This window comes from Rhamphochromis longiceps, linkage group LG17 (assembly GCF_057381845.1).
Source record: "Rhamphochromis longiceps isolate RC_006_pf linkage group LG17, R_longiceps_female_GT1.1, whole genome shotgun sequence".
NCBI classification, from domain to species: Eukaryota; Metazoa; Chordata; class Actinopteri; order Cichliformes; family Cichlidae; genus Rhamphochromis; species Rhamphochromis longiceps.
Window position 1 is genome coordinate 1,974,998 of NC_140573.1, and position 15,396 is coordinate 1,990,393.

Consider the following 15,396-nt stretch of genomic DNA (forward strand, 5'->3'; position numbering starts at 1 on the left):
AAGCTCAGACTTGTAATACTGGGTCATCAGGTAAAAACACATTTCCATGGATCTAACGCACAAACACATGCTGATGATTCGTGCCAAGCTGAAGAAACTAAAACACGAGCTTCTTGGACACACAGCAAGTCTGCTTTCTTATGAAGGCATCTGTGGGACAAACGTGGTGACGGAAGGAAAGCTGAAGCTGTCCAAGCACCCCTGTAGCCTCGGATCACCCACCGCAGTCGTCACACCTCGTTGGCATCACTGTAAACGAGCCTTTAACACCTTAAAGGTAGGTAGTCTATGATTACTGACTCGCTTTAAGAAGAAAAGTTCCATGTGACCAAACTAGGAAATGGATTTCGACACTTCCGCGTTCGCTTTATGAGTCTGCAGAATCCTCGGTTCGTCTTCAGATCGCTACTACAATTCCCAGAATGCCGCGGTGGCTTTCCGTTCGACTCTGTAGAGCGCCGTGTGTGGTAACCTGTAATCATGGAGGTGACGGCAGCCCGCCGCTCGTTTCTGTGCGACATCGGTAAGCATCGTCAGCAGTTAACGGTTTACACCTCAGCTCATCCACAGGACCGGCTGACGTCCGATTATAACACCGTGTGTTCGCTGCCAAAAGCGGGTTTAACCGGGAAATGTAGGCGGAGAATAACAGTCCCGTCAGAGGAAGTTCGGCCGCTGCACAGACCAAGTCATTTGGTAGCTAACCGGCTTAGAGCTAGATGACATGCTCGGAGTTCCTCTGTAAATGAGGAGCAAATGCGACATTTACAAGACTACACTCGAACTAATGGACGTATGTGCTAAACATGATGAATGAGGCCAAAAAGACGTCGTTATTTCTGTAATAGTCTAAGTATTGCCCTTGTTCATATATTAGTAATGGACACTTTGCCATGACACTGATGGATACTGACAGAATAGACTTATTCCACCCAGTACTGCTGCCGTGGTTACTGGGTTTACGCATAATGGAACTGGTTAATGGACGGTCTCTTTGCTGTTGTGCTCGTGTGTGTGTGTGTGTGTGTGAGGCTTCTGGGCAGACCGCACTGCTCTGCACGAAGCAGCATCCCACGGCAGGACTTTGCAGTTGAAGCAGCTGATAGAAAACGGAGCGTCCGTCAACATGGTGACTGTGGATAACATCACTCCTCTACATGAAGCCTGCATCCAGGCTCATCCAAACTGTGCTCGCCTGCTGCTGGAGGCAGGAGCCCAGGTGAGGCACAGCTTCACTCTACAAGCCGGTGTAGAGTCTGGGAGTCGCGCACCTTAACACAGCGGGTACAAAGTGATGCTCTCTGGTGCAGAATCCCACTGCTGGGCAGCAAGAGGCACTCCCTCTGTGACAGCCTCACAAACGATAACTACTCTTTGTTGTTCAGGTCTTAACATGGCCCTACAATTTTGTAGATTACCTAAAGAATAGCTAGATAATGTTCTTCTGTTTGTTCCAGGTGGATGTACGCACCATCCATGGTAGCACGCCTCTTTGTAATGCTTGTGCTGCTGGCAGCCTGGAATGTGCCAAGCTGCTGCTGAACTATGGAGCCAAGGTGAACCCGTCCCTCACAGCCCTCACTGCCTCACCGCTCCACGAGGCCTGCATACAAGGTAAACCTTCAGCAGGAACAACACTCTGCCATGCTGTCACGTGTCTCCCTATGAACAACGCTTCACATTCCTCTCAGGTAACCCCCAAGTTGTGAGACTGCTGATAGCCAGCGGTGCCAAGCTGGAGGCATTTGACGTCCACTTTGGGCCTCCCCTTCACATAGCATGTGCTAAAGAACATCTGAATTGTGTCAAGGAGCTGCTAACTGCAGGTGTGTTAAAGGTGCAATGTATGGTTGTTTTATTTCCTACAGAGAGTGCTGCAGCCAATCAAAGCTGTCAGAGGGTGAGGGGCGGGTTCATTCTGGATCACAGGGCTGAGGCAGACAGCTGTTCACTCATGCTAACAGCATTTAACCTGTGCATGTCTTTGGACTAAGACCTTTACATGATTGTGAATTATGCAGGTGCTAATGTGAATTCAGTGAAGTTCCATGAAATGGCGTTGCATCACGCAGCTCGGGTCGGTATGGTGGAAATGATTGAGCTGCTGGTGGAGTTTGGGGCCAATGTGTACGCCAGCGACAACCTGGGAAGGAAGCCTATAGACTACACAACACCTGCATCTCCCTCGTACACCTGCCTCAGGTTTTATGAAAGTAAGGTTCTGCGTTGTGTCTGACTTACAGCAAAAACATTCAAGTTCTTACGTTCTTGCTCTTTTTTTTGCTTTTGAGGCCTGATCGTCTTATTAAAACATTTGTTGTTGACAGGTAATCCTTTGAGCCTGCAGCAGCTTTGCAGGATTGCTGTGAGGAGGATGCTGGGTACCAGAGCATCGGAGGTCCTGAGCCAGCTGAATATATCCCACCGCATCAACAGCTACCTCCAGTACTGTGATCGTCCCATATCCCTACAGACTTACACATGAACATTTAGTGTACAAGGTTTAAAATGCCCCCTGAAAAATGTTTGCCATTCAGATGAAACACGTGTAACCAGGATGAAAATCTCTGTACGGAGTCAGTTCAACACTGTATGTCAAATTAAAGCAATTCATTGCTGAATGAGAACACGTATAATCTATATAAAGCTCTGTTTCAGCACTCTGACAATTTCCAACACATGTATAACACATAAGGCAATTTCCTTTATCGGCTCAGCTGTGATGGCCAGGGGCCTGTCAGCTCTCTCTACTCCACATTACGCGACACTGGCCAGACTACCAAAAGTACTCCAAGAGCACATCAGTGACTCAGGTCAAGTTATTTTACCCTGCTGGGATAATAAGCTGGCCAAAGGAGGAGATAAATTCAGTGACCTCAAGACGAGGAAGCTCCTGACCATGCATGGAGGGTCAAGTCAGAACCCTGACTGGCTGTATGCTAAGCAGAAGGAAGGAGCCCGGGGACTGGTGAGTGTCAGCACCACAGTCCAGGATGAGACAGCGAACATCCACAGATACATCAGGAAGATGCCTATAACCAACTGCATGCTCAGTGAACAACTCAGGCAGCAGAAACCTGAGGAAGAGGAGGAACCATCATGGAAGGACAGGCCCCTGCATCTCCAGATAGAGGAAGTGGCTGACATCCAGAAGTCCTACCAGTGGCTGGATACAGCTCGACTGAACAGAGGCACTAATCGTGGCAGCAGAGGAACAAGCACTAAGCACACGATCCATAGAGGCTGGGGTCTGTCACACCAGGCAAGACCCCAGGCTGTGTAAAGATGCTCCTGAGATGATCGATGAATGGCTGTCCTGTTTGGGTGTTGGTCACCAGGAGATGCTACATGAAAGGAGATGCTACAGTTGTTTTGTGTAGGATAAACAGGGTAGTGAGGTGCACTGTGATGGATTTAGAGTAAAGAACAGTGTGCGACTGGTGCACAGAGGTGCTCGGGATCAGAATTAGATTGCATCGAGGGTAGCTGATTAATCCACTGAATTCATGCCAACTTTATACCATCTGGTATGAAAACAGCACAAACAGTGTACTGTCAGTGTGGGGAATGGAAATCAGCCAATCAGCGTGTCAAATATTGGGTTACAAACTGTTGACTTCAGTGAAACCTCAGAGCAGCAGCAGGTACAGCTCAGCTGATCAAAGCCTGTTCAGAGAAAATCTACAGGAGCTCTCAACAGAAGATATTGTGAGTGGGTGCAGGGCAGCTACTCTGTGGTTCCGACACGAGCTGCTGTGTTAAACACCAGATTACAGATTTGATCGTGACCAGGCGTTCTGTTCAGGACAGGCTGTTTACACCCCGCTAGGATGTTATTCAACCTGAGTTAGAATAAATGTTAGTCGCTCTCCACGCGTGAAACGGTGTTGTTTGGGGTAAAAACTACAAAGTCCAACATGCCCGCGGAGGTCGGGTTTTGTCACGTGACTCCTGCCGCATGTAGCGCGCGAGGACGCTGTTTACAAACAGCCGTAAGTCCCGCGTTTCGTGCCAGCCTAGCTTGTTCTGCGGGGGAAGCAGTCGGAGGATGGACGCTGAAAAGTCTCGGCCCTATTTCTTTGGCGACATCGGTGAGTACGAGAGCGAGACGGTCGGTAATCGAGGCCGAGTTAGCTCGGCAGGACTGGCACCGGCTGCCGTAATCCTTGTTCTGGAGCTAGCAGGTAATGACAGCTGTCATGTTATTACACAGACAGAATTATTCACCTGGAAAACGTGACGATGACGTGAGAGACACCTTCGCCGCTGCCCACATGGGCCTGCGTGGGCCTGCACGCGCACACACCGAGCAGTGGCACGCGGTAAAAAATGAAAACAATCTTGCTTATTGAACTCACGCACTGAGCCGTGAACCATAAACTACAATCGATCACATCCACTGATCAAAGAGCATTGATCACTGATCAGTGGTCAGTCTTGACCTTTAGCGTATTCTAGGTCAGTGGCGCCAGTTGGAGTCATCGTGTAAATGCCCCGTTTATAAGGTTGGGGACACCTGCAGTCAGCTGGGACTGAAGACGTCACTGGATGATGACGAAACGTTTCTCGCTACGTCCAGGTGAACAGAATCAACCTTTTTTCCTTACCTGGATGATTAAGCACGCATCGAGTCATGCATTTGACTTTGTCTCTGTAGAGGATGCGATGAACATCCTTTGGCATGTTTTAATTTACGTCCACTTTTAGATTTGAGTAGGCAGCTTGCACTGACAGAAGGCCACCGGCACACAGTATGTGTGTATATGAAATGGATTGTGGGAGGAAGTCCATGCCACCCCACAAAGAGCAAATAGACAAGGTTCAAGGTTCTTTATTTGTCACATGCATAGTTATACACTTGTATAAGTGTCAGGCTACATTTCACTGTGTGTTATAAGTATAACACACAGTGAAATGTAGCCTGACACGCTCCTCGACATGTGCAAAAATTGGGGGGGTGTAGAGGAAGAACATTTTATATATATATATATATATATATATATATATATATACACATACATACATACATACATACATACATACAGTATATGCACTGGGTGAATGTGCAGTAGTGGCAGACCTGGTACAAAGGGTGCCAAGAAACTCAAACCTGGCCTCAGGTGTGGATGCAAGCTAAGTAAAAACAGGAAAAAGTTAATGCGGCTCTTAGAATTACACACACACACACTGACCATCACGCAGTGGTCACCGAGTGGTAGCAAAGCTTGAAAAGTACTAATTCCATATATGTTTATATATGTCCACTTTATTTATAGAGCAAAAACACCAAAATACACCAGGACACCAACATAAAGGGAACTGCAGTAATCAGTAAGCAAGTTGATATAAAAACGTGGCTCAATCTGTCAAAATCCTTAGGAAGAAAATAAAGCTTTACCTTAGCAAGAAGTCATAGCTGAATAAAGCTTAAAGCTTATTTGCTTTGTGAATTTAAAGGAGCTGTCAAAGAATATGCCAAGATACCTGACAGAGGAGTGAACAACAAAGCGCTCAAGAATGGTTTTGGAAAGATCTCCTAAATACCATAACCTCCATTTTGCTATTGTTAAGGTGGAGGAAGTTTGAGTTCATCCAGACTTTTATATCAGCAAGACAGTCCGATAACAGTTTCACAGAGTTGTCTTCATGCATGCTCAGACATCCAGGCAAGTAAATCCCAAAAAGCTGATTCTGTTCAACCTTTTGGGATCCAACGTCACTTGGATGAGTGATGAAACGTTTCTCCCACTGAAAACGCTGCGTCCAAGACTTGTTTTTCTTTTTTTATGAATGTCATCAGCAAAGCAGTGGAAAGAGATATTATATTTAAAATAAAAATCGACCCTAGAGCCAACATATATAAGGAAAATAAGAGTGGCCCTAGGATGGATCCTTGAGGAACTCCACAAGTAAGAGGTGCTGCAGCTGAGGAAGAAGCATCTATCTGGACTGAGAAGCTCCTGTTCATAAAGTAAGACTTAAACCACTGTGGAGCAGTTCCCTTAATGGCCACAGTGCTCGAGCCTTCATAACAGGATACTGTGAGTGTCGGCTACAAGCATCAGAAAAACAGGGGTTCCCAAAGATGCGCGGTGAGATCTAAAGTACACGCCGTGAATGCTGATTGGCCCGAAGAAGGCCAAGAGAAAGATGATTGGACTAGAATGGTGATGTCACAAACAGGTTGAGAGCGTGGGAAAGTGGAAGTGATGTGAAGTTTAGATTTAGCCGGCAACACCTGGGAGCAGACGGATGTGAGCTTCCTTATTGAACCTACACGTACGCTTCACTTAACACTGACAAAGACACAGGCTCACACTGGTTTACAGCAGCAGGGAACGACACTCCCAGTAGGGACCAGTACCTCAAATCTGATATTTTTCCAGTAGAAACTGTTGAAATCTTTCACAAAGTGTTTTGGAAGCTGTAGAGGTGAATGAGTGGGAGGTTTTTAAATGACTGTTAGAAGAGATTAAGCAACTTTTACAGCATGTTGATTTCTGTAAACAGTCCTTCAAGATTCCTAAGGACACACCAGGTTTGTCCAGGTTTGTCCTGGTGTGTTCGTCTCTGCGTTCAGCCCCGGGTCTGCGAGTGTATAGGTGTTCCACAGGCAACATGCAAACTGAGAAACCCCAGCAGAACAGCTGCTGTAAATGAGATGAGGTTTCAGTTCTTCCTGACGTGCTCCTCTGCAGGCTGCTGGGCGGAGCGAACAGAGGTGCACAAGGCAGCGTCGCTCGGCCAGGCCTCCCAACTGGAGGAGCTCATTCAGGGCGGAGCCTCGGTCAACATGGTGGCCGTGGATTCCATCACACCGCTGCACGAGGCGTGCCTCCACGGACAGGCCAAGTGTGTGCAGCTGCTGCTTGAGGCTGGAGCTCAGGTGAGTCACAGGCGCAGTAATGTGATCTACAGTCGGTCAAACTGTAGATCAAACAAGTAGAAATGGCTTGATAGAAAACACTCTGTTCCCCATGATGCTGTCAGGTGGATGCAAGGAATGTGGATGGAAGTACCCCGCTGTGTGATGCCTGTTCAGCTGGGAGTTTGGAGTGTGTGAGGCTTCTGCTGCAGTACGGTGCCAAGGCGAACCCTGCCCTCACCTCCCGCACAGCCTCACCCCTGCACGAGGCCTGCATGGGAGGTGAGAGTGTCGCGTGTTGTGCTTTTGTCTGTGTTTTTGGAAAATAAAAGTTAATTTTATATATGTTTGTATTTCAGGAAACTCTGAGTGTGTGAAGCTGCTGATTTCCATGGGAGCTTGTCTCGAGGCGTATGACCTTTACCACGGCACCCCGCTGCACGCGGCCTGTGCTAACGAGCACACGGACTGTGTTAGAGAGCTGCTCAATGCAGGTGAGGGTCTGCACAGTAGGATGAATCAAACACAGAGTACAACACAGTATAAGCTACCTTACAGTCAGCGTGCTAACTGTAGACCAGCAGGTATAAGGAGCAGATGAGAACACATTTTTAGCCCCTTACCCCGGAGCCGTAAAAGGATGGTGGGTACTGTTGCTGGTCACGCTGGGAGTGTGAACGCTCCGCTTTGGGAACACGAGAACGAGGCAACAGGATTTTCGTCCTGATGCCACAGGTGTGTGAGGAGCAGAGAGAGGTTTCCAACATGCTGTTGGTAAAAGCACGAGTGTTCTTCAGACATTATTGGCACACAATCACAGAAATGCTCCAGAAAGAACAAAAAGCACCTCCGTCAGTAATGTTTGCCCCCCTGAGAAACTGAGCTTTGTGTTGAGGCGCGGCACGAACCGCCGCGGTGCAACGATGTGTTAAATAACCACACCGACGTCTTCCTTCAGGCTTCAATGTTTCTGTTCTGCGTAGGCGCTAAAGTGAACGCCGCCAGGCTGCACGAGACTCCGCTGCACCACGCTGCTAAAAGCATGCGGGTGGAGACGATCGAGATGCTGGTGGAGTTTGGAGCCAACATCTACGCTCGAGATCAACACGAGAGGAGACCCGTGGACTACACCACGCCGGGCTCTCCCTCTGCAGCCTGCCTACAGTCTTATGAGAGTAAGTTTCATGAGTGTGCAGCACCAGCAGGAGGCACGAGAGGATCATTTTCACTTCCACGAAGCGTCAGAAAGACGACACCTGACATGTGCCATAACATTCTGATGCACAGCTGCTCAGCTGTCTTTCACTTCTCCAGCTTTACTCTCACAGTGAATCAGTGTTCTAGAGGCTGACACGTCATTTTGTTCTTGTGAAAAATGTCATATTATCATTTGCATGTGTTATGAACAGAGATTTGACATGTTTTCCCCGTGTTCAGCCTCTCCTCTGAGTCTGCAGCAGCTCAGCAGGTTGGCAGTGAGGAGGAAGCTCGGCACCAGGGCTCTAAATGTCATAGGCCAGCTGGAGGTCCCTAAACTCATCACCAGCTACCTCTGCTATCAGTGAGCGCCACCTGCAGGAGGAGCCGACCGGCGCTCAAAGGACTGGAAACTGCACAGCACTGTGTTAAATATGAGCACAGCTGGCACAGCTCTGGAGCTGCTGCCTGAGATTCCTTTAGTTTAAGAGCCCTGCCATGCACACACTGCAGCAGCTATTGCACTCGGCGTGTTCAGGCTGTGTGATCGCATTAGTGCTGCTGTAAGATGAGATGTTTTTAAAGAGCAGAGTAACACTGACTTTCACTTGGCTTGCTCTCTAACACACACACACACACACACACACACACACACTGAACACATGTTCTTTGCTTCTGTCTCGTTTGCAAAGCTAGTTTAAACATGTGTGTTGAACGTGGACAAAATATGTGGATGTTGACTCTGATGTTGTGACATCACCACCTGTTAACAGGAAGTGTTTAAATGCACAGTGTCTGTGCTGTAAATGCCTTTAATGCTGCTGAAAACACACGATACACGTTTAATGTTTGGTTTCTATGCTGGTCGACAGTTTGTGAGTCTGAGAGGAAGCACAAAGCAGCAACACACTGCTGCACTGCACGTCTTTGGGTATGACCTCGAGTCGGGAGGAAACGAGAGTGATGTTAGTCCCGCAGCTACTTTAAAATAAGCTCAGCACTTCACTCTCTGCATGTGATGCGTTTAGTCGACTGGCAGTGATGGCAGGGACAGCGAGTGGAAACGCAACAGCAGCTTTTCTATCTGCTGATGTTAACACAAGCAGCACTGACAGACTCGCCTCCTACAGTAGCTTCTGTTATCAGAGACGGCGGCTCTCACACCTTCTCTTTGACTTTGTTAGTTAGATGATGTGTGGGGGACTTGTTTGCCAGCGACTAATCTGAGTCCTAAACAGCTTCATGAACAGTCTGTCTACCTCCAGAGCAGAGTGTGCTTCCAATCCATGACTGTGTAAGGCTGTTTATTTTTAACTGGAAACGACGCTCAGGAAGACGAGATGTTGCTTTTGGAAGCAGCTAATGGTTTCTGGATCAAACGCTGGATCTGCTGGGACAGCGCAGCACAGACTCAAAGTATGAAATGATGAAGTGGGGCATGGCGTGCAAAGGAAAGAAAGCTTCTCGTAAGAGGAATACCAAGCAAGTCTGCTGTCAGGGCTGCAGCGTGAAACTCTGCAGATGCTCCCTGCTGGTGCAGTTCCAGGAGACGCTGATCCTGGTCACTTATTTATAGCCGTGAGACATTTATTCCATTAAATCTGCTCCACAGGCGACGCACTGAGCCCTGTCAGGTCGTAATATTTTTAACAGGAGGCACAGGAAGCTGGTATGAATTCCTTCAAGTTCTTTATATTGTTTCTTTTTCCCTGTCTGGCAGTTATTAACTGTGATTTATCCTTGGAAAGGGAGTCAGGCCACAGGCCTCTCTTTAGCAGTGTTACTGGATTATGTGTCTGTAAATACCTGCAGCACATTCTTAATAATAATAATATTAATGGTCTTAATGATCAGCCAAACGTCTCGGGAACCGTTTAACTTCTGGGTGGTCTCTGATGAAGCAGTCGTTGTTTTTAACACCACTGCTGATCTCACAAAGACACCGTATTCACAAATCACAACTGTCACTGACTCGTGCTCAGGTTACATCACCTACAGAGAGTGGACGCACATCTGTGACCTCACACTGCTGCAGAAGCGCTTCACAGCTGGATTCTGTTGAGTGACCACTGGGTGGTGATGAGTGTCACACTCTGTGCTCTCTGATCTACGTCCACACTGATGCATGCTTTTCTCTCTGTTTTGGCCTCCCGTCCACACTGAGACGCCGTTTTCGCTCAAGGAAAACGCAGCGGTTTGAAAACGCAGCATTTTGCGTCGCAGTGTGGACAGCGCAAACGTAGACTTTCTAAAACAATGACGCATTTTACTCTGTGAAAACGCAGGGTGGACGCAGAGCGTTGTCAAATCTATCTGGGCTAATGTGGAGGTGGTACAAACATTCATGTGTGGGCTCAGGGACGTCTCTCAGTTTCAGGCAGGTACAGTCCTCTCGTCACATTCACCAGCAGACGGCGTCTTTGTGACTGGGTAACATGGTGGCTCCGCCCTTTATAGTTTCCATACTTGCAACTATTCCATTTGAAAATAACAGCAGCAGCAAGCCCGAGTCACACAGGTCGCTCTGCAAACTCCCGTTTGCCAGGGAAAATGTGGATCCCACACCCAGCTGCCAAGTAGGCGCTACTGTGAAACTGGCTGCAAAGATAGTTAGTTAGTTAGTTAGTTAGCAAATGTTGGTATTTTCATCCAAACTACAAGGAAGTTCCTGGTGGAGCCTCCATCACAAACCCAACAGCCACCCGTGAGCTGGTTGGAGAATCTTTTATTGAGGAGAAAACAAGCAGACGGTTTCATGCCGAGGTTAGTTTATGTTGTGTGTAAGAAGCGACTCGACCATTCGATTGGCTCCTGTAATGCCTCCTCTCACTGACATAATACATTTCCATGTCGCAGTGCTTCATGTTATAGCCTGAACCACGAGAACTCGCCTCTTTTCTTCCTCGCACACCTGATGACATGAAGGATCAACTCTGTGCACGTGCGGCCTGCTGACATCACCCTTCAGTGTTTTAGCTTCTCCTCGCTGCTGTCTTCAGCTGCCAGCCGGCACAGTTACCTTGCCCAGCTTTAAAGAGCACGGGGCATCTGTCAGCGCTCGTGCAGATCAGCACCTGCTGTGTTGCCTGTTGGTCTGACAGCTTCAGCAAGAATTCAGAACCAATATTTCATAGTTCATGCCTTCATCCAAATCTCTGTTCACTCCCTCGTTTGGCCAAACGTGAGCGGGCTTCACGATGCTGGCCTGCTGTCATAAATACGCACGCTGTAAAAAGTTAATCAAAATCTAGATTCCTAGAAACGTACCATGTCAGGCTGTTACTCATTTGAAAGAAATGCAGCCGGGGTAACGTCAGCCTGTAAATGGTTTGGAAGCACAGCTCTCACGGAGCGCTGCCTTCAACAGCAAATCAAATCCTCTGCTTCAGGCTGAAAATAACTGCTATGAAATGTGTTTGGTGTCAAAGGCTTGGGCTGAAGAACGACACGAGGGCAGCGCCCAGCTACTGAAGATAAGAAGCGTCTCTCAGTCCATAACAGAGCTTTGAAAGCAAAGCTTGCTGTAGACAGCATTTCTTTTCTGCTGATTGAACAGATGCAGTTCTCTCTCAAGCACTGATTAAAATCCTGATCAATAACACACAACGTGTCCTCAGTATCCATGTTGTTAAACTGCTCTGCATGTGATGAATAAACTTAAAGTACACTAACGATGTGTTTGCTGACCTTTTTTTCCTGCATGAATTCAGAGAAACAACAGGACCTGCATGCTGGCCCGGGCCATCATGGCGGCATCGGTCTGTGTCAGATCACAACAGCAGGTGCTGAACAGGCCAACTTATTCTAGAAAGCACCGTTTGTGACCAGCATAGGATTGTTGACAGCACTGTAGCATGGCGTTTTATTTCTCCCGTGTCGTTCCATCATTGAAGAGATGCTCGATGGACCGATTCTTATATCGTGCTGTGCACAGCATTCACACTCCCATGGATGCATCAGAGAGCAGCTTGGTGTTAGGATCTTGCCCAAGGATGCTTGGCAGGGATCGAACTACCAACCTTCCAATTAGTAGGTGACCTGCTCTGCAGCCGCTCCACGGTAACCAATAACTGAGTCCAAAAGTCCCAAACAACCAAACATGACGCACTAACGCACAACAAGGTGTTTATAGATGAAACAAGTCTGTAAAACCGCAGGTATTAAAGATGCATGTATACACAAATATGTTGGCTTGTACTCATCATGATCAAATACACTCGACAGGGAAATGTGTCACATATACTACAGCACACTGGCTGCTTCTCCCTCAGCCTGGTTCAAGGGAGTTTTTCTTCCCACTGTCACCAAGCTAACCCTGCGTGTCCTAAGACTGTGGGAGCAGCAGACGCAGGGGAACATGCAAAGTCCACAGAAAGGCAGGTGGAGGAGTCACACAGCACCTCCCTGCTGTGAAGCAACAGTGCTAACCACCACCCCAACTTGGAGATATGTTTATATATATAACTTGATTGGTTCAGGGTTGTGTGTGACGTGCACAAATACAAAGCTCAAACTCACGTTTACATGAAGCCGTGTGGGTCAGAGGAAAGCTCATGGTTATCTAATGTGCTGAAATCAAGCAGCTGCCATTCACAGCTACTAACAATGTTATTAACTCAGTTTCCTGCCCTCAGCTGCCACAGCAGCACCTCCTGTGGTCTCAGCTGTACTCGGAGTATGACGTGTGTTTACGTGAGTTACTGCTGCCTTCCTGTCAGCTCAAAGGACTCTGGCCATCCTTCTCTAACCTCTGGCATCAGAGAGCTGCTACTTCCTGGATATCTCCTCTGTTCAAACCATTCTCTGTAAACCCCAATGACTTTGGGGTGGAAAGATCCCAGTACATCACCAGTTACTGAATTTCTCAGACCAGTCCATGTACCAGCGATAACCACACCATGTTCAAAGCCACCTTAATCACTCTCTCCTAGTTTGAACTTTAGCATCTCTTCATGCTAAGTCAGTATATCCTAATGCTGCCATGTGATTGGCTTATCAGATATTTGTGGAAAAACGTAGCAGGTGCATCTATGGCAGCAGCAGGTGAGCGCATGTGACTGGAGTGATGCACAAAATGTGGACGACCAGGAGGAAGAGGACAGGACATGCATTTCCTGTTTAAAGTCAAGATAAGATGCTCTGTAACTTTCACACTTAGACTTCATTGACTGTAGTCTTGTGATTGCTGTCAGAATCAGTGCTGTTTATAAGCGCTGGTTGCTGCTGACATGATTTTTGCTCATGCAGCAGCCCGCTCAGTTCCCCTCATTTGCCGCTAGGTGGCGCCATGGACAAAGAAATCCTTTGTCATGCAAACAGATAGTGTATAATGTTGGTGAGCATGAAACAGGCTGTGTCAGCATGTGTTCAGACCCTGAGGGAAAAGACAAGATGAGCTTCTGTGGCCACTCTCCAGCTTGTGGCTAAATAATTTGGCCCAGCTGATTTCCTCACATCCCTCGCTCTGCCTCCTGAGGACCACATCTGTCATTAGGCCATAAACAGATGGGGCATCGCATCTTGGCGGTAAAAGAGGAGCAGGGGGAAGTCAAATGGAGCCAAGCAGATTGTGGATTGGAGCGTCTGAGCAGACAGGAACTGGGAGGTTTTTATTTGAGAGTCAGAGATAAACACAGGGCTGGATGCTGTGATGGTCCAGTGCTTCGCTCCTTCAACAGACACTGCAGCCTGGAAATCACCACGCTCAAATGAGCAGCAGATGTGATCACTGCGCTGAAGGCTAGCGTCACATTTGCAGGCCAGCATGCATGTGCACTACTAGTTCATATCCAGATGTTCATTAAAGTGGGTGATGTCTAGAAAGAGCAACGGGAAGCTTGAGTTCAGTGACCGATGGGGGATACGATGGTAGACTGTCACAGGTTTGGATCTCCAGACAAAGCCGGGCTAACTGTTTCAGGGTCGGGGTCAGATGAGCAGGGCTGCACTGTTGGATATTTGACATTAATGAACTTGAGATTCCCTTAGAATGAGAGCAGAATCACTGGTGGGAAATACGAACTGGACGCTTCTGTCTCAAACATGCAGCGCGCCTGAACGTGCAGCTTGTTTCTCTTCTTTCGTTACACCGTCCGTGGCCTCACGCTCACTTTTCTTGCTCCCGTATTGATGTTTTGTGCCTGGAGTGAGCTGGAGGTCAGAGGTTTCTGCAGAAAGGCCATGTCGGTGACGGAGCAGCTGTTGGAGTTCTTTCGTGCATTCATGTCAGAATAAAAGCTTCATAGAAAGAAAGAAAATAATGCTTTTATTGTGTGGTGTAACATTGTTGTTGCTGCTACAGATTCACACATAAATACATTTAAAAGAAGAGGCAACAGCGCTCTTACTGGCAGCTGTCGCCTTGTCCTGCAGCGCTTTTATACTGAAGGTGCAACGTCCACCTTTTAAAAGATTTACAGCGGTTTCACAGGAACGTCATTATCACGGCTGAGAGTCGAATGATTAACAGACTCGTACACGTGTAACGATGGTGCAATAATCAACAGTGTGTTCATCAAAAATGAGCATATTGTAGTCTAAAACCGTGTGTTCTCTGTGTTGGACTGAACACGGCTGTTTCTATAACGTGACATACATGACGTGACTCGTGCTGTGCAGGCACACAGCATGCTGGGACTGCAGCACACACACTCCATTAACATGTTGCTCAGAGAGCCCAGACTGTCATTCCTCCTCAGTCACACGAAGCTGAAACACTGTAACTGCTTACATGATTCAGGTCCTGTTTGCGTGTTGAGGCCCACTCTGCTGCAGCACGGCGTCCACAGCCCCAGTGTCTGCGCAGACCGGAGGGATGGCCTGGCATACGGTAGGCTTGTTAGGCACCACACTCTGGTTTGTGTCTCTTTGGATTTTTTTTCTTTTTTTGTCCACGTGCTGGTAAAGTTTAGTCACCGTAAACCACCCGGTTAGTGTCAGGATGCTGTGGTTTGGGTTCAAACACACTTCGTCACAGCAGCTTGGCTCATTGAGGCTTTCACCCACAGAGTCGGGGAGAAGATGCCAAAAGGAGCTGATATATCATAATGATGCTGGATCAATACTGCCTAATCACATTATCTGCACTGACCGATGATGCAACACCAGATCGTCCTGCCAAAACACGAAGTGCCCCCTTTTATAGACAGGCGCAGACTAAATACTGGGAACATTCATGTCCTTGTTTTCCACTGAAGTGGCAGATGTGTGTGTGTGTGTGTGTGTGTGTGTGTCTGTGTGTGTGTGTGTGTGTGTGTGTGTGTGTGTGTCTGTGTGTGTGTGTGTGTGTCTGTGTGTGTGTGTGTGTGTGTGTGTGTGTCTGTGTGTGTGTGTGT

The 15,396-nt window shown here is 47.7% G+C and overlaps 2 protein-coding genes across 6 annotated transcripts; both read left to right on the forward strand.

Annotated features, from left to right (window-relative positions):
* The first annotated feature begins 22 nt into the window (after positions 1–22).
* asb13a.1 (ankyrin repeat and SOCS box containing 13a, tandem duplicate 1) lies at positions 23–2,627 on the forward strand. Of its 4 annotated transcripts, none has more exons than XM_085387838.1 (6): positions 23–523; positions 1,032–1,219; positions 1,458–1,614; positions 1,692–1,826; positions 2,022–2,213; positions 2,328–2,627. In XM_085387838.1, exons 1-6 carry the CDS (start codon positions 481–483, stop codon positions 2,483–2,485), a joined length of 873 nt encoding a protein of 290 aa, XP_085243964.1. In that variant the 5' UTR covers positions 23–480; the 3' UTR covers positions 2,486–2,627. The 4 variants fall into 4 exon arrangements, with proteins under 4 accessions (XP_085243964.1, XP_085243966.1, XP_085243965.1 ...); XM_085387840.1 differs by having other exon boundaries at positions 1,704–1,826; XM_085387839.1 differs by having other exon boundaries at positions 1,044–1,219.
* A 793-nt stretch (positions 2,628–3,420) lies between these two features.
* Positions 3,421–11,724, forward strand: LOC146649051 (ankyrin repeat and SOCS box protein 13-like). 2 transcript variants are annotated; one of them, XM_085387837.1, is made up of 6 exons: positions 3,897–4,091; positions 6,699–6,886; positions 6,991–7,147; positions 7,225–7,359; positions 7,849–8,040; positions 8,303–11,724. In XM_085387837.1, exons 1-6 carry the CDS (start codon positions 4,049–4,051, stop codon positions 8,428–8,430), a joined length of 843 nt encoding a protein of 280 aa, XP_085243963.1. In that variant the 5' UTR covers positions 3,897–4,048; the 3' UTR covers positions 8,431–11,724. The 2 variants fall into 2 exon arrangements, with proteins under 2 accessions (XP_085243962.1, XP_085243963.1); XM_085387836.1 differs by having other exon boundaries at positions 3,421–4,091; positions 7,849–11,724.
* Positions 11,725–15,396: the final 3,672 nt, after the last annotated feature.